We start from the raw sequence: 19,943 nt of genomic DNA, 5'->3' as shown, positions 1-19,943 counted from the left end.
CCGTCCTCTTTACGTCTGTTTTATAGACTACAATAAAGCGTTTGATCAAGTAAAACATGATCGACTCATGGAAATTCTGAAAACTAAAAACATAGGTGAAAGAGATTTAAGACTAATAACACACCTCTATTACAGTCAGCGAACAATAGAAGGAATTGAAAAAGAAACATCTGAAGAAATGGAAATAAATAGAGGAGTCAGACAAGGCTGCATACTATCACCTCTATTATTTAACGCTTATTCTGAAGAGGTAATGCGAGAAACTCTGGAAGATGAAACAGTCGGCATAAGAGTAAATGGAGTTAATAACATCAGATATGTAGATGATACAGTAATAATAGCCGATAGTTTACAAGACCTGCAAAGACTCATGAGTAAAATAGTAAGGTGTAGTAGGGAGTAAAGACTCTCTCTCTCTCTCTCAATATCAAAAAGACGAAGTTTATGAAAATTAGTAAAAACAACCATAATAATAATGAAATCTTGATAGTAGAGGGTCAGCAGATCGAAAGAGTAAAAAAGTACACTTACCTAGGAACACTTATAACAGAAAATAATGACTACATTGCAGAAATCAAAGTCAGAATCGAAAAAGCAGGTTCTAGTTTTATGAAAATGGAAAAGGTCCTATGTAGCAAAGATATAACATTAGCTCTTAAAGTACGCCTAACAAAATGTTACGTATACAGTGTACTATACTATGTAATGCAATCATGGACGTTAAATGTAGACACAATGAGATGACTTAACGCCTTTGAAATGTGGACCTATAGAAGAATTTTGAGGGTTTCCTGGGTAGATAGACTTCTATCTACAAGCGAGGTTCCTACAGCCTCTGCTGCTTCTAGCATTTCGACCGCCATCGTTTTCTGTCCATCCATTCGTCTTCTTTGATGGCTCTATATTTCATGATGTGCCGTACATTTTCTTCCCAGGCAACTGAAGGTCTTCCCCTTCGTCTTCTTTGGTGTGGTATTTATTTCAAGGCTTTCTTTGGCCATCTATCTTCATTCACTCGTTTCACGTGATCATACCACACTAGTTGTCTAGTTTCAATTCTATCTACACTGGTATATACAGTATGTGTCCTCCTTCTAATATCTTCATTCCTGATGTGATCTTTTTTAGATATACCACACGCTCTCCTTAGATAATCCATTTCTACTACTTCTATTCTTTTTCTATCTTTTTTGTCATCTGCCAAGCTTCTGCCCCATAAGTCATAATTGGCTCTACCAAGGTACGATAGATTGTCAATTTCGTTTTTGTCTTATATCTTTAGACCACAGTAGAGAGCTTAGAATGTTTACCGCTTTTTTGCCCTGCTGCGTTCTCTTTTCGATGTCTCTTTTGGTAGTGCCTTCTTTGGATATTATAGATCCGAAATATTTGTATTCATTACATCTATTTGTGGTTCTAATTTCTAACTCTGGATCTTCTTCATCATCCCCTATTTTAAGATACTCTGTCTTTGGCATATTCATATTGGGGACCCATTTTTCATATTATTTCTTTAGTTTTCTAAACATGTAGTCCATGTCTTCCATGTGGTAGATAGACTTACAAACAATGAAGTACTGAGAAGAATAGGTAAAGAGAATGAAGTTGAACTTACAATTAAAGAAAGAAAACTGACATGTGATGCGGGGCGAGAAGTATGTCATCCTGCGACTTATAATGCAAGTAAAGATAGGTGACAGAAGAAGCATCGGAAGAAGACGAATTTCATGGCTGAAGAACCTGAGAGAATGGTTTGGATGCAGCTCAAAACAACTATTTAGAGCTACTGCCTCAAAAATTAAAATAGCTATGATGATTGCCAACCTCCGTAGCGGAGATGGCACCTGAAGAAGAAGAAGAAATATTTATCTCCACACCTAACGTCGAATATGGTCTAGAAGCTATGTTACCTTGTATTCACCCAAAAGCCTGGAGTTCGATTCCCAGTATCGGAAATCATTTTTGGTTTTAAAATTGACGTTTTAATTTGAAAAATAATTATTTTTATAATACTGTTCTTATATTGTGTCGTATAAATAATAAAAACTTGGAATTATAAAAAGTTCTTTTTATAAAAGTGTAATTATTAACTAAGTTTTAAGTTCATTTTTACTATAAACCGATTAAAACAATTTTCAAAAAAAAACATGAATGAATATGCTGTCACCAATACCGTTTTTATTGACTTTAATATTTTTTGTTTTCAGAATATAAGGAGAAAACTCAATCAATATGGATGCAAAAATGGCAGCTACGGTCAATGTCAATTATTGACTCTACTATGTCTCCTTCCAAACTTGACGGTAAGAAATTATTTATACGGGTGTTAGTAAATAAGTATGAAAAACTTTAAACGGTAATTCTATATGAAAAAATAATGACAGTTTGCTCTATAAACGTATGTCCGCAAGTGTTTCGTTCCCGAGATACAGGGTGTTGAAATTTTTATTTCAAACTGCCAATTTTTTTATTGTTTTATGACCGGTTGAGATATGAAATTTACATTTGGTGGGTTTTAAGAAGTTTGCACATTTTTTGACAAACAAATAAAAATTTTGTATTCATCATTGGCGCGCCTACGGGTAATGGTCCGAATTTTTTTAAAGAAAAAAATGGTACGCCACTGAGATATTTCAAATTAAAAATTATTTGTGTATTCCGCGTGTAATTTATGAAAAAGAACCTTTTTTTTGTATGGTGCACCGTTTTTATGCGAAAAAATAAAACATCTTCGCGCGTATTTTTCATTTCTTAATACATTATCAGGAACTCTCCAATATAATAATACCAAAGTAGAACAATAGCAGAAAATATCACTAAAAAGATTTTAACTAGGTGTAAAGCTACAACAAATGTTCAAAATTACTTCCTTTAAGGGTGACAGAATAATTTTATATTCACCATTGGCGCCCGTACAGGTAATGGTGTGACTTTTTTAAAGAAAAAAAATTGTACGCCACTGAGATACGTCAAATTAAAAATCATTTTTAAAGTCCTCGTTCAATTTACGACTAAAAATCGTTCTTGTCTTTTTTCATATGCAGCGCCGTTTTTATACGAAAAAATAAAACAACTTAACGCTGACAAATTATTCGAGGTAGATATGCATAGAAATGTATTTCAAATACTTTGTAAACGTTAAGATATTTTATTTTTTTGCATAAAAACGGCGCCATATAAAAAAAGACAAGAACGATTTTTTGTCTTAAATTTAACGAGGAATTTAAAAATGATTTTTAAGTTGACATATCTCAGTGACGTACTATTTTTTCTTTAAAAAATTCAGGCCATTACCCGTACGCGCGCCAATGGTGAATATAAAATTACTCTGCCACATTTAAAGGAGGTAATTTTGAACATTTGTTGTAGTCTTGTGCGTAGTTAAAATCTTTTTAGAAATATTTTCTGTTATTGTTCTAGTTTGGTATTATTATATTGGAGAGTTCTTGATAATTTATTACGAAATGAAAAAAAGATAGGAATGTTCTTTATCATAAATTAAACGTGGAATACAAAAATAATTTTTAATTTAAAATATCCCAGTGGTGTACTATTTTTTTCTTTAAAAAAATTTAGACCATTACCCGTAGGCGCACCAGTGATGAATACAAAATTGTTATTTGTATATCAAAAAATGCGCAATAACTACCTCTTAAAACCCACCAAATTTAATTTCCATAGCTCAAACGGTCTTAGAGCAATAAAAAAATTCGCAGTTTGAAATAAAAATTTCAACACCCCGTATCTCGGAAAGGAAACATTTGCGGACATACGTTTATAGAGCAAACTGTCATTATTTTTTCTTGTAGAATTACCCTTTAAAGTTTTTCATACTTATTTACTAACACCCTGTATATTTGTTTTACTTGAAGTTGAATACTAGTTCATGTAGACTGAAGTTAATGACCTGGAGAAACCTGGAGGATAAACGGAGAATCTGAACCTCTATCAGGACTCCTTGTGTTCAGCAACTCCAAACCCCTTAAGTAACAAAATCAGGCACTTAAGATGATTATCTTGACAGGTTTATGCCCTTTTGGATGCATTTTGAGAACTTTAAAATGCAACTATCCATTTCCACCCATTTTTCTATAGTAGACTTTTTTCTTGACATTATCCTGAACACAATGCAAAAAGTTAAAAGTCTCTAGGTGCTGTATTTAAAAATTGTTTTATTCCGGTGTTTTTATTGCTAAATGGCCTGGTCTATAAAGATTAGGTAGAAATAAAACATTTAAAAATTTTCATATATACCTATTGATGAAGTACTGCGATAAGAAATTCTATTTTTATAGCAACCTGATAACGTTAAAATGAAAATGCAGTTGATCGTTAAAAATAACATATTTTGCACAACTCCTTCTGAGAATAAATTATTACAAGCGGTTTCAGTTAAATACTTGATTCAAGGAAAAAGTAAATGTGGATTCACAAGGCTAATAGATTATAATAATTATTACTACTACTATTACTACCATGCATAAGAATTAACTGGTGTCTGTTTATATGTTGTTATATAGTTATTATAGTAGAAGGGTATTGCAATGTTGTCACACTTTTTATTTGGATGGTAAAAATATTATTTCTACCAAGAATTTTAGATATTGTAAATACAGGTTGTTTCAAGTAAATGGCACATTAGACTTATCCGTTAATTCCCAGTTTCTTAGGAATATCTTATTCAGTTTCCTCTTTTTTTTTTGTTCATGGTTTGGTTATGGTTAAATAACCATAACATTTAGTATTAAATAGATACACACACCGGCAAAATTAAAGGAACATCTTAAAAATGTGACATGTTTGATGTCTCGAATCTCCTAAACCAGTTGTCCGATTTTAGTGATTTTTTTGGTATGTTGCAGCCTTATTATTTAAGAATATCAGTGTGATAATGTTGTTGCTAGACAGGTAAATGTCATTTTATACCGGTTGTAATTATCATACTGTGTTTACTTAAAGTTCGAAACACCGTGTGGAATATTCTAGCCCTAGCCTATATAAAATAGTCAAATTAAAACTGTATTGTAGCCTTAAGCATTATCTTCTTCTTTTTCTCGTTGTCCTTATGCCCTATAAGAGCGTCGGACTTTGGTATCACCTATCCATCTTTTACCCAATTCTTCCACGCCTTCCGGTCTCCTGCCATTTCCTTCATCTGTTGCACTGTTTTCCCCCTATTTGTCCCGATTTCCTCGATTTGTTCCATCCACCCCTTTTTAGGTCTGCCCCTTCTTCTTTTCCTCTGTCTTTTGGCATCTGTCACCTTCTTTACTAGTCTGTTTTCGTTCATCCTAGTTATACGTCCAAACCAATTCAGTTTTCTTTCTTCAATTTTTACCCTATAGGTTCCTGACTTAGCACGTTTCTGATGTTTCTTTCCCTGTCCATCTTCGTCTTTCCAGCTATTTTTCTCAGCTGCTTCATTTCTGCTGCATTTATGGCACTTTCATGTCTTTTATTTGTGACCCATGTCTCGCTTGTACTGTAGGTATTGTAGCCTTAAGCATTATTAACATTTTATTTTTTGATTCATTTGCTTATCTTAGATAATAAAAAAGTTAGGTACTTTAACAACTAGCCATGTTCTTCATCAATATAGGATGTTTCTAAATAAGTGCGACAAACTTTAAGAGGTAATCATGCATGAAAAAATAATGACAGTTTACTTTATAAACATATGTCCACAAATGCTTCGTTTCCGAGATATGGACTTGCAAACTAACGATTTATTTATTGCTCTAAAACCGATTAAGATATGCAAATGAAATTTGGTAGGTTTTAAGAGGTCGTTATTGTGCATTTTTTGATATACAATTGAGAATTTTTTATTTACAATTGGCGTGCATACGGGCATATATCCAAAATGTTTTTACCCATATGCACGCCAATGGTGAATATAAATTTTTTAATTGTATTTAAAAATGCGCAATATTTACCTCTTAAAACCTACCAAATTTCATTTGCATATCTCAGCCGGTTTTAGAGCAATAAATAAATCGTCAGTTTGCAAGAAAAAATTCAACATCCCATATCTCGCAAACGAATTATTTGCGAATATATGCTTATAAAGTAAACTTTCATTATTTTTTCATGCAGATTTATCCCTTCAAGTTTGTCGCACTTATTTAGAAACACCCCGTATTGATGAAGAACATGGCTAGTTGTTAAAGTACGTAACTTTTTTATTATCCAACATAAGCAAATGAATATAAAATGACAATGTTAAAAAAACAGTTAAAAAATGACAATAATTGAGTTTTAATTTCAATATTTTATATAGACTAGTATATTCCACATGGTGTTCCGAACTTTAAGGAAAGAACACAGTATGATTTTTACATCCGGTATAAAATAACATTTACCTGTCTAGCTACAATATTATTACACCGATATTCTTAAATAATAAGGCTAACATACTAAAAAAATCACTCAAATCGGACAACTGGTTTAGGAGATTCGAGACCTCAAACATGTCCCATTTTTAAGGTGTTCCTTTATTTTGCTGGTTTGTGTATTTCATTTAAAATACTTTTAATTTCATCATTAAAAGTTTATGTTAATTACCTCGATTACCCGATGCAATGGAGCTTCAAAAGTTCTGACACAATTCTTGAGCATACAGTATGGTGCAAATATGTAGAATAAATTAGTCATTTCGTCAGCGGCGACTTTAAGGAAAAATCCCGATATAGGTCAATTTGTACTTTTAAATTATGATTTTTTGGTATATATTATATCATCCTAGTGACGCCATAAATCTGGACGTGATGACGTAGGTAATCGATGATTTTTTAAACGAGAATAGGGGTCGTTTGCTGAGCCGGCCCCTGAATCGAACATGACAAAAAAGATTCTAACAGCGCAATGAGAAGACGGGGTAGACCATAGCTGAGGTGGATGGACGGGGTAACACAAGATGCCGAGAAGATCGGAGTCTGCAACTGGAAAATGTAAGCAAGGGACAGAACAGAATGGCGTAGAAAGCTAGAGAAGGTCGAGGCCCTCTAAGGGCTGTAGCACCAAGATGATGATGACGGGTCGTGTGCTAGCTCAATTTTGAAAGGCTATTAATTTTTCTATATAGCAATATATACATTACCATAAATATTAATACAGGGTGTCCAAAAAACATATTTTTTAATTAAATTAATTGACATGAAGTTAGAATGTATGTAATTTATTGAATTCAAAATTATTTTACTGCTGCCAGAAAATAGAAAAACATGTTTATTTTACAAATAAACCTTGCTTTTTGCTTAAATAAATGTTCAAACTTCCAAGAGGCAGGTAGGTGGCTGCTTGAACATTGAATTCAAGCTAAAAGTAATGTTTATTTGTCAAATAAACATTTTTTCTGTTTTATGAAATCAGTAAAATATAAATAATGAATTAAATAAATGACATACATTCATTTTTTGTGTCAATTAATTTAATTTAAAAAAAGTTGTTTTGGACACCCTGTATAAATAATTACGTTAATATTTATACTACTATATAGAGAATTAAATAACCTTTCAAATGAGCTAGCACACGACCCTTATTCCCATTAAAAATCATCGATTACATCATCACACTCAGATGGATGACGTCACTAGTATGATAGATATGTCAAAAAATAAAAATAAAAATCGACCTGTTTTGGTGACTAATGACTTATTGATAGAAAAAAAGAATATGCGGGTAAAAGACAATCCAGATCTCTACTGTCATGGGAAAATATGAGAAGAAGAAAATATTTTAACCCATATTTTGTTTTTTTTTTTTTTGTGGACCAACTCAATCTTCAAGACTATAGAATTTTTATTTAAATATTTTAGATTTTAGATATTACTAGTTGAATGTACCTAATAATTTTTTCTATTTAATTTTTAGAGGCGACCGTTACAATAAATGAAGCAGAGGAAGAAACATTTGATAGAAAGGTAAAATAATTTTAAATGTACTTATTAACTCAATAATAATTGATAGGTACAACGCGTAATTTGGTTAAAAACTATATTTTTATTTATATTTCGAAAACCTGAACAACAAAATAAGGAAGTTGAGTTGTTTGTTACAAAAATATACAGTGCTAGTCAAAAGTCCGTACCTCCCCTCGTATCTTTTGAACGGTTATACCTATAATAGTGAAATTTGGAGATAGGAAATAAACGGACGTAAGCTTCTTAATTAGTCATGACAGGTGACGTAATAGTGACAGATGACTTTACAGCGCCACTGTGACAGATAATTTTAAATGGGACCTTATGGCAAGTGACACCTCGTTTGAAAGGTATTGAAAATACCTATTCAGTCATACTAATATTGTTTAAGTTTAAGCTAATTTTGACGAATTAATGAAATAAATATAAAATTGTAGTTTCATTTAATTAATTCAAAATTCAAAATTCCGCCTATGATTACTTGTCAAAAAGGTTGACGTTGACGTAAAAACTACTAGAGAATCGAAAAACGTCAACTTTTTTGACAAAAAAACCATAGGCGTACATTTGAATTTTTATTAATTAAATGCGAAGCTACAATATTATATTTATTTAATTTATTCACCAAAATCAAAATCAACTAAAACACAAAAAAATTAGTATGGCTGAGTAGGTATTTTGAATACCTTTCAAACGAGGTATCACTTGCCATAAGGTCCCATTTAAAATTATCGGTCACAGTGGCTCTGTAACGTCATCTGTCACTATTAGGTCACCTGTCATAACTAGTTAAGAAGCTTACGTCAGTTAATTTCCTCCATCCAAATTTCACTATTATAGGTAAAACCGTTCAAAAGATAAGAGGGGGGGTACGGACTTTTGACTAGCACTGTATAAAAATTAGCATAGGAAATCACTCCTACTCTAAGATCAGTAAAAGGAAGCAACTATCAGAAAACATTAAAAAGTTAATTAAAGATAACAGAAAACTAAGAAGGAAGTGGCAACAAATCAGAGCTCCCCAGGATAAAACAAATTTGAACAATGCTAGTCAAAAACTTAAAAGAGAGATTCAAAACATAAAAAATGAGCCAATCAGTTTTTGCCTGAGAGAGTTGATGTATGGTAGCAGCACCGAGTGCTCTCTATGGGAAATAACCAATAAGAAAAAGACCAGTAACCCATTCTCCACCCATTAAACTGGAAGACGGTAGATTGGTTGAAGGTAATGAGCGAATGGCAGAGGAATTTGTCACATACATATTTAGAAAATACGTTGCAATTATTATTATTATTACATAACAAGTAAGGGCAGAGGAGCAAGCTCCTATTATGCCCAAAAACAAAGAAAAATAACAATGTAAAATAACTACTGACAGTTACATAAAATAAGAGATATTAGTAAAATATCCATAGAAAATTTAACATCGTGCAATTTTTATGTATGAAATATTGTCGTATCCAGTCTGTTTTTAAACGTATTCACTGTAGTTGCTGATATGGTGTCTCGATCTAAATTATTCCAAATATTAAATATCCTGTTAGGCAAGAAGTTTACTCTGGACCGTGCTATTGCCTGCTCCTTCTTTAATTTGTATTGGTGGCCTCTTAATCTATCATCTCGGTTTATGGTAAACATGGTATTTAGGTTTCCAAAGTTGTATTTCAGAATTCGGAAGCACAAAATTAGATCACCTCGAAGACGTCGACGCTCGAAAGTCGTTAGATGAGCCATGGTGAGTCTATCTTCATAACAAGGTCTTACGCGGCCGAATGCGAGTCTTGTAGCTTTACGCTGCACATTTTCGATTAATACCTTGTCACGAGCGAGATCTGGATTCCAAACCGGTCCTGCAAACTCAAGAGTAGGTCTGACGTATATTGAATAAAGTCTGCACATGGAATTTAAAGAAATACGTGTAAAACACTTACGTATCAGAAATAGTTTCGAGTTTGCACGTTTACACACCGACACAATATGCTCCGACCAATTTAAGTCACTGTTAATTATCACTCCGAGGTCGTTGTGGGAGGTTACCGAGCTTAAGGGATGTCCATTTATAAAGTACGGTAGTGACGGGTTGTTCTTGCCAATGTGTAGTACAATGCATTTCTCAATGTTTAGAGGAAGTAACCATTCCAAGTACCACTTCAATATTGTATCGAGATCATGTTGAAGAACATGTTGGTTAACAATAGGATTAACGTACAACTTGGTATCATCAGCGTAAATGGAAACCTTACTAGATATAATGAGTGGAAGATCGCTTGTATAGACACAGAAGAGAAGTGGTCCAAGTACCGATCCTTGTGGAACTCCGCTCTTGACAGGTTTATCTGATGAATATGCTTCCCCAACACGAACTCGGAAATACCTATCAGATAGGAAATTCTGAATCCAAAGGTTTAACTTTCCGCGGATACCAAAGTGATCCAATTTAGCTAGTAGTCGACGCTTGGGAACACGGTCGAAAGCTTTGGAGAAGTCTAAGTAGACTACGTCAACAGGATGCCGATCGTTTAAAGATGACGACCAATCGTTAACACAATGGAGTAAATTCGTGATTGCTGAACGACCTTTAATGAAACCATGTTGTTGGTGAGTAATCACATTTTCGTGAAGGAGAAACTCAGACATAGCTTCGGAAATAATGGCTTCCATGATCTTGCTGACAATAGGTACTAGGCTGATTGGGCGATAATTATTGCAATCAAGTTTATTGCCTTTCTTAAAAATAGGAGTAACCGAAGCCAATTTTCACGATGAAGGGAGATAACCCTGATTAAAGGAAGTATTCATCATAAAGGATAGAGGGATTGCTACAGAATCTGCGCATTGTTTTAGGAAAAAGGAGGTTAGTCCGTCCAAACCAGGCGATGAATTGTTGCGTAGTTTCCGTAAATGTTGTTTAATTACCTCCGGTGTGAAAGAGATGTCATTAAGAGTTGCATGCAAACGTGGACACATTATTTGAGGAACGGCATCATTAGGTTCATCTGTAAAAACCTGAGTGAAAAACAGCGATAAAGCATCAGAGGATTCTTTATTCGAGGAACATAAAGACCCGTCGGCTTTTTGAAGCAATGGTATGGAGACTTTAGATGATAAAGATGTGCGAATGTACCGGAAAATTTTCTTACTATTATCACTTGCAATGATAGATTCTTCAAAATCTTTCCTTAGGTTTAGCAAAGATTGTTTTACTCTATTGGAAAATCTACGGTGAACAAGAAAACCTGATGACCAAATTAATTATCAAAAATATCGTTAGAGCCCCATCAGACAGAAGAGAGAATCAAACCAACATCCCCGAAGGAAGTAGCTGATGAAGTAAAAGACAACGTACATCCTAAGAAAGCTCTAGAATTTGATCTAATCACTGGAGAATTAGACGGAGAGGCAGCGCTGAAAAATCTCTTTGAGTTTACTAAAGCTAGATTTTTCACAGTTGATTACTGTGAGTGTGTAGAGAAACATACTGCGGTCGGTCAAGCGAAACGTAGAACAGGGGTTACTGAGAGGGTATCAAAGTTGCTTTCCTACGAAAGTAATTAAATCCATTTACTGAGGCTGAAAATCAGTATACATATTCCAAATTAAATATAAATAAAAGTTATTACAGTCGATCAGCTGTATGACGGGACAGAGCCGGTCGGTGGGCCCCAATAGTCGATTGAGGAAATGAAATATTTTGGCTCGTAATTTTTTCGTCCAGCATGGATTTACTTGAAATTTACACAGAAGGTAGGGAATAGTCCAAGGATCATTTTCTATATCATAACGTTATCATACGCTAAAACCTTGGGCGTGGTTGCCACCCCATCTCGGGGGTGGGAATTTTGTATTACATTTAACCATGTATTTCCATGGAAAGAGTGATTCTAAGAAAAAATTTTTTTTACATTTTCTTCGTAAAACTAATATTTTTCGAGTTATTCGCGCTTGAAAATAACAGTTTTTCGACGAAAAAATCGACTTTTTTGGAGGGTTTTTTAAGAATACCTCGAAAAATATTCTATATCGTTTTGGCGATAAAAGTTTCTTCAAATATTTATAAATTAAATTCCGTAAGATCCCTTAGTTCTTAATTGGGACGAGTTTAAAGGGCTCGAATAAGGGGGTGTTTGCTGGTAAATAGAGGATTTAAACAGCTATATCTGGCTAAATATTCACTGTAATGAAAATCTATGCACATGGTAATTTTAGTCATTGAAAAAGCTACAATTTTGTAGTTCAAAATTTTTTTTGTATCTTCAGTATTTTCGGAGATATTTTGAAGTACTCTTGGTGAAAAATACCAAATTGCAAAAAATTCATTTTTCTTTAAACTCCAATTTTTCCAAAAATAGGCATTTTAAATAGGTAAAACTCCTTAAATGTATTGATAATATAAATATAAAAGGAACTACAGAAAGGTGAATTAGGAAGGTTGTTAGGGGGTTGTTTTCACTGATTTTTTCGTAAATAAAAGCAGGTACCGACATTTTTTTTATTATAAGTTGCTAAATTTTCACGCTAGAAACTTTTTATTATTAGTTTTTTAAAGGTCTAATTGTATACTTGAAAAAGATTACTTAAGTTTTCCTCTAAAAATGCAAATTTTTCCCATTATTTGGCTTTGAATATTTTAAATTATGCATTTAACGAAAAAAGCTAACCTTTAACATGCCGTATCTCGATTTACATTGGTCTTAAAGATATTATTCGGCGGAAAAAATTGGGTTTGTGCTACTAAAAGATACGATTTTTATATCTACAGTTTTTTTTGAATAAATGCATATTTTTCGAGGTATTCTCAAAAAAACCCTTTAAAAAGTCGATATTTTCGTCAAAAAACTGTTATTTTACGTAAGAAAATGTAAAAAACATTTTTTTCTTAGAATCACTCTTTCCATATAAATACATGGTGAAAATGTAATAAAAAATTCCCACCCCCGAGATGGGGTGGCAACCACCCCTAAGGTTTTAGTGTATGATAACGGCATGACACAGAAAATAATCCTTGGACTATTCCCTACCTTCTGTGAAAATTTCAAGTAAATCCATGCTGGACGAAAAAATTGCGAGTAAAAATGCTTCATTTCCTCAATCGAATATTGGGGCCGACCGACCGGCTCTGTCCCGTCATACATCTGACCGACTATAATAACTTTTATTTATATTTAATTTAGAATATTTGTACTGATTTTCAGCCTTAGTAAATGGATTTAATTACCTTCGTAGGAAAGCAACTTTGATACCCTCTCAGTAACCCCTGTTCTACGTTTCGCTTGACCGACCGCAGTATGTTTCTCTACACACTCACAGTAATCAACTGTGAAAAATCTAGCTTTAGTAAATTCAAAGAGCTTTTTCATCGCTGCCTCTTGGTCTAAATTACTAAAAAACCTGCCTCGTAAAGCCATTGTGAAATTGAGCAGCATCATCAATGCTGCATTTATATTGAGATATGTCCCAAATTTATGGAAAATAGTTGAAGTTATAATGATACAAAAATCAGAGAAATCATTAAATGAAGTCTTCTCCTACTCGTTTATACCATTATTACGTTTACCAGTGATGACGAAGCTTTTTGAGAAACTCCTGCTGGAAAGAATGAAACCAATGACAGAAGAGAAAAAATGATTCCAACGCACCAATTTGGCTTTAGAAATAAACATTCTAAGATTCATCAGGTACACAGAATTACCAACATAATTGAAAAATCATTAGAAGAAAAGAAAGTTTTGTTCTACAATATTTTAGACGTAGCTAACGCCTTCGAAAAAATATGACATGAAGGTTTAATCTATGTACAAACTCAAAATTTTCATGCCTAAACAATATTCAGAGATTTTGAAGTAATACATGTTTGACAGATATTTTAGAATCTATCATCAGAAGATGATATTGTTATCCTAGCATGATCCTACCATGATAGTATGGCCACATTTGTAGATGATACTGTTATCCAAGCAATAGGTGATACTAATAGCCAAAGAAACGGCAGAAAAATTACATTTATCAATAAATAAAATCCATAATCGACTAAAAATTGGAATATTAAAATAAATGAGTCTAAATCAATTCCCGTTAACTTTAAAACAAAAAAAATTAACCGCTACGCTACTAGACACATGGGTACATTGAGGTAATACAGTCCTGGATACTTCACTTGTTGCACTGTTTTCTTTTATATCTAGTGACGTCTCAAACGTCAGAAAATGTATAGAAACAAATATAAAAATAGAAAGTTGACAGATTATAGAACAGCTGTATTTAAAATTTATAGTTGTTATTTAGTCCAGAGAAATAAGATTTTTCTCGTGGCACATCCCCTTCCAGGCCGAAACCAAACTTTTTGAGTAGTATGGACATCTATATTAATAACCTTTATGATTCCTGCAGCCGATTTTGATGATGTACATAGTTATAAACAAATGAAGATCAAAAAACGGTAAATTTTCGCTTTTTTCGTCTATAATAAAATAAGCATTTTAAACAAATTTGAGAGTAAGAAACTCATAAATCGTCTAAAAAATTTCAATATGGCGTTCACTGAATATGTCTATCCTTATTGGTTGCTTAGAAAATTGCAAAATAAATCATAAATTTTGAGTTTCTATAAATATTCATAACTTATGTAAAAATTAACTTAGAACCTTCTTATTACACAAATTGCTGAAACTTCTGGTGCTTAAATTATATTTTAAATTTCAAAGCAATTGGTCAAATAGTTTAAAAGTTATTTAATTTGTTTATCCCAAATTCGTTTTATTTGCAACACTATAAGTCAGAAAATTATGAGGTTACATTAAGACTTCTGACAGTTTATGGAAGAAGAACATTTATACTATTGACTTAATTAAAAAAAAAATGACAAGAAGTAATTTTAAACAGTGTAAGATTATTTTGCAAAACACGTCGATTTTTGGTTTACTTATAAACAATTAGAATAACTTTTTAACCGTTACCCGTAGAAAAATTATTTGTTCACATTTAGAAAGAAAAACAATTGTCCTAAGACAATTAGGGACGAAGTTAGCCCCCCTTTTTTTAATTCACATGATTTTAAAATAATTTTGCAGTATTTAGAATTATTTTTTGTCATTTTTTAAATTAAATTAATAGTATAAATCTTCTTCTTTCATAAACTATCCAAAGTATAAGGGCCGGTTGTTCGAACGCTAATCAAGAAGTTGATTATAATCAATCATTTATTGTAATCAATTTTCTTGATGGGAATCAAATCGCGACATGAAAAATGCATGTAAAACACTAATCAGTTATTGATTGTAGGTAAAACAGTAATTAAAATATAGCCGCAGCTCTTAAATTATTAAAAATTGCTTATTATTATTATTGATTTGTAAGTAAAAACAAGAAATTAACATCACAAAGAGTTTAATTATGTTTTATTTTAAATTAAAACCAAAATAATAAAATAAATCAGTCAACATAACCTCAAAATGCAACATCTGTCAGAAGTACGCTTAATCAAATATAATTGTAATTAAATATTTGATAATGATCAGTTTTGATTAGCGTTCGAACAACCGGCCCTTAGTGTAACTTCATCATTTTCTGACTTATAGCGTTGCAAAAAAAATTTATTTGGGATAAACAAATTAAATACCTTTTAAATTATTTGACCAATTGATTTGAAATTTAGGGTATGAGTTAAGCACCAGAAGTCTCTACATTCCGTGTAATAAGAAAGCTTTAAGTTAATTTTTACATAAGTTATGAATATTTATATAAACTCAAAATTTATGAATTATTTTGCAATTTTCTAAGCAACCAATAAGAATAGACATATTAAGCGAACTCCATATTGAAGATTTTTATACGATTGATGAGTTTCTCACTCTCAAAATTGTTTAAAATACTTAACTTTTTGGTTATAGACGAAAAAAGCGAAAATTTACCATTTTTTGATCTTCATTTGTTTATAACTATGTACCCATATCATCAAAATCGGCTGCAGGAAACATATAGGTTATTAATATAGATGTCCATACTACTCAAAAAATTTGGTTTCGGCCTGGAGGGGGTTGTGTCACCAACAGGATATTTTTCCCTTATTTCTCTGAACTAATTGATTGATGGATTCGACCGTTACTTGATGGAAGTTCATTTTATCTCACAATAAAACACTGAAAAACGTTTGTTTTTCTATACTTCCACAAAATTTATTACAACTATGTTATTACTACAGCTGTTTCGGCAAAGTGCCTTTCTCAAGTGATATATTTTACAATGTGTTTGCCTTTTTAAGTCTTTAACTGAAGAGGTTGAGGAGTGGGGAGCTGTTTGTCTCGAGTTGGTCATTCAGAATTATATCTGTATTTTTCAATTTATTAATTTCCATTGATTCTAAAAGTGATAGCTTAAGGTCTTTATTTTGAATATGTAGAATTTGAAACTCTTCATTGAAAGAATGATTATGATCTAGAAGGTGAAGTGCGTATGTAGAAGTGTCTGTTTTTCTATTGTTGAAAGCCCTTTTGTGTTCTGCTATCCGTTTGTCAAAGGTTCTGCCAGTTTGACCGATGTAAGTTTTCGGACAGTCACCACAAGTTAGTTTGTACACACCACTCTGTAGTTACTTTCTCTTTCGGCTTTTATTGTTTTTAATATGTTTGCTTAAGTTGTTGTTAGTTCTGAAAGCTGGTGTTATTCCTTTCTTTTTTATGTATCTGGTTATTTTTTTTGTTATTTTGCCAGTATATGTGAGAGAGCAGAAGGTACTGGGTTCTTTCTGTGGTGGTGGATACACTAATTTCAAGGCTTTCTTATGGAGTTTTTGCTTTAAAATGTTGTTAACTGTTTGTTCGTTATAGCCATTGTTTACTGCTATTGTTTATAACTTCGAGACAGAACTAAATATCATTAGACAAATAGCAGTAAACAATGGCTATAACGAACAAACAGTTAACAACATTTTAAAGCAAAAACTCCATAAGAAAGCCTCGAAATTAGTGTATCCACCACCACAGAAAGAACCCAGTACCTTCTGCTCTCTCACATATACTGGCAAAATAACAACAAAAATAGCCAGATACATAAAAAAGAAAGGAATAACACCAGCTTTCAGAACTAACAACAACTTAAGCAAACATATTAAAAACAATAAAAGCCGAAAGAGAAAGCAACTACAGAGTGGTGTGTACAAACTAACTTGTGGTGACTGTCCGAAAACTTACATCGGTCAAACTGGCAGAACTTTTGACAAACGGATAGCAGAACACAAAATGGCTTTCAACAATAGAAAAACAGACACTTCTACATACGCACTTCACCTTCTAGATCATAATCATTCTTTCAATGAAGAGTTTCAAATTCTACATATTCAAAATAAAGGCCTTAAGCTATCACTTTTAGAATCAATGGAAATTAATAAATTGAAAAATACAGATATAATTCTGAATGACCAACTCGAGACAAACATCTCCCCACTCCTCAACCTCTTCAGTTAAAGACTTAAAAAGGCAAACACATTGTAAAATATATCACTTGAGAAAGACACTTTGCCGAAACAGCTGTAGTAATAACATAGTTGTAATAAATTTTGTGGAAGTATAGAAAAACAAACGTTTTTCAGTGTTTTATTGTGAGATGAACTAATTGAATTAAAGTTGTAAAAGTTATAAAGTATTGTAATATTTTTGGTCTTTGAATATAGTTTTTTTAAAGCAAAGTAAAAATAGTATTAATTAAAGTATTTTTTGTATGAAAAAACAATTAATAATGAATAAAATAATATGTTGAATAGGTTCATGACAGTCACATGACATGACTGACATAAAAGTCACAGGTGAGAACAGGTGCGGGAGCACGCCAAATAGAATTATATTTTAGTGACGTCACGTTGCCTGTTACCGTCGATTCTCCCATTATGAGAACTCCGTCGATTCTCCCATTATGAAATTCTATTTTGTAACGTCAGCAAAATAGAATTCTATTTGGCGTGCTCTGGGCCCAGGCTGGATTAGTTTACGCCTAGAAATTAGGTATCAGTGTGTCTACTAGCGTGGCGCTTACTGTACATTTTACACATAATTTCCAAACAATTTTATATGCATAACGACCAATTTTTTTTTCAGAAATATAAAGTTCGCAGTGACAACTTGGCGTTCGACAGACTTGAACCATACGTATATTCCTTGGTGTCATACTTGAGTATAAGGTTAGCGTTAGACCCAAATACAACAGATTTCAACATATCAGTCAACAACAGAAACTGGCCCACATTTGGAGACATAATAGTAGAACAAACTTTTAGTGATAAATTTGTGACTTATGCTATCAGATGTAAAAATATATCCGAAACACCCCAAACTATCGATAATTTAAAGGATGCAAAAATATTTCTGGAAAAAGAGTATACTTATGTTACTCAACACAAAAATTATTCATCGACAACCTTCTTGATATTTACGACATGCAATACAAGCTCGAAATTTCCAGAACAAATAGAAATTAAACCAGAATTGATTAAACATTTCATAAAACCTTCGGAGGAGACACCCCCACCTATAAAAGTAAAAATATTTCCAATGACAAAGAAAAATTACATCTTGAATGTGTCTACTGATAACGACAACGTGTTTTTAATGTCGCCTGAACACAGCAGCGGCCTACCTCCAATATATCTTTATACTAATCAAAGGTCATATCCGCATTCAATTAATGATTTAATTAAAAAGCTGTTCCCCAATTTAAAACCTGAGTTTGCTAGACAATACAAAAATTATATTGAAAACTGGGCTGAAGGTAAACTAGGAGGAAATTACATGTTATCCAAAAAAGATGTTATCTTGAAAATTGGTGAACTACTGCTTAGTCCATACACTATTTTGCCAAAGCTGGTCAACTTCAAATCTGGTAACTTTGACATTTGGAACAAGGTTATTAATAACACTGACGTGGTTATTATAAAAAATGAACCGTTTATTTTAAGCAAACTCTGTGAGCCTTTTAACCAGCTAATCGAGAACTCTTTATCAACCGTAGAAGAAAAATTTAAAATAGATCCTCTAACAAAAATTGTAACTATGTCTGACACAGCTTTCAACAAAATATCTGATCACCAAATTAAAGCTTATCTTTTGGAAGAAGGTTTTTGCAGAGATTTTCATCTTACAATATTGTATAAAGTGTTTTGGAAAGCAGGGAAAATATCACTTTTAATTTCACTTGAAGATAACGAAGATTGTAAAGACTATATTTTAGATGTTATTTCTTATATGAAGCAGGAAGGTGTAAGGAAAAAATTTATGTTAAAAACGGAGACTCCTTTTGAATTTACATCAATTCCAAAAAACCTAAAAGTTTTTTCATGTCTCAACGATGTCAAAGAACTAGTTAATTTAGATCTTTTAAAAATCTGGGTGGATAGAAAATACAGTCTATCTGCAAAAGATATTTGTAAAACAGATCCATTCTTTCTAAAATGGGTGACACCCAGTGCCTTTTTCGATATGATTATGGAAAGGATTACTATGATCAAAGAGGAGGGTACAAAAATGGATGTGCAGACTGATTTTAAGATTATTTTAGATGACACTGACAGAAACAAGATAAAGAGTTCTCTTTATGGTGCAGAGTCGATTCCAGAGAGTTGGGATAGATTGGCAGGAATTGATCCGGTATTATTTTAGACTTGTCAAAATACTTTTTGGTATTTTTTTTATATTTTAATATACATACTATTTTACCTAATTATTGTGTTTTCTTGAACTTACCAAGCTCATAGCATGTATTTTTGAGTCCATTGATTTCAGAAAATGCTCAACTCCAAACCTTAGGATTCCGTGCCTTGCTCTGAAAGTTATCATTAAAGCCCATGTCATATGGTAAATATTTAATTCAAGTAAATTAGTTTGAACAAACCAAAAATTGACAGCAAGTACCGTCATGGTGACGTCACTACTAATCAGGGTGTTTTGTTCAGAATTCAAAAAGAAAAATAGCTGTTGACCAGTGGCGGCTAGTCCTATGAGGCAGGTGAGGCAGTGCCTCACCGGTATATCAATCGA

General features: G+C 32.5%; 1 protein-coding gene across 1 annotated transcript in view; it reads left to right on the top strand.

Moving 5' to 3' along the window:
- LOC114334701 (uncharacterized) overlaps positions 1 to 19,626 on the top strand; it is a 35,855-nt gene extending 16,229 nt beyond the window's left edge. The window contains exons 4-6 of the mRNA XM_050643188.1: positions 2,208 to 2,303; positions 7,873 to 7,922; positions 18,009 to 19,626. Of these exons, the coding sequence (XP_050499145.1) occupies positions 2,208 to 2,303; positions 7,873 to 7,922; positions 18,009 to 19,565 (1,703 nt within the window). The 3' untranslated portion in view covers positions 19,566 to 19,626. The remainder of the gene's footprint in view (positions 1 to 2,207; positions 2,304 to 7,872; positions 7,923 to 18,008) is intronic.
- Positions 19,627 to 19,943: the final 317 nt, after the last annotated feature.

The sequence above is a fragment of the Diabrotica virgifera genome, chromosome 2 (genome assembly GCF_917563875.1).
Source record: "Diabrotica virgifera virgifera chromosome 2, PGI_DIABVI_V3a".
In the NCBI taxonomy this organism is placed as follows: Eukaryota; Metazoa; Arthropoda; class Insecta; order Coleoptera; family Chrysomelidae; genus Diabrotica; species Diabrotica virgifera.
The sequence above is the reverse complement of the archived record's forward strand: the minus strand, read 5'-3'. Positions and strand labels throughout refer to the sequence as shown.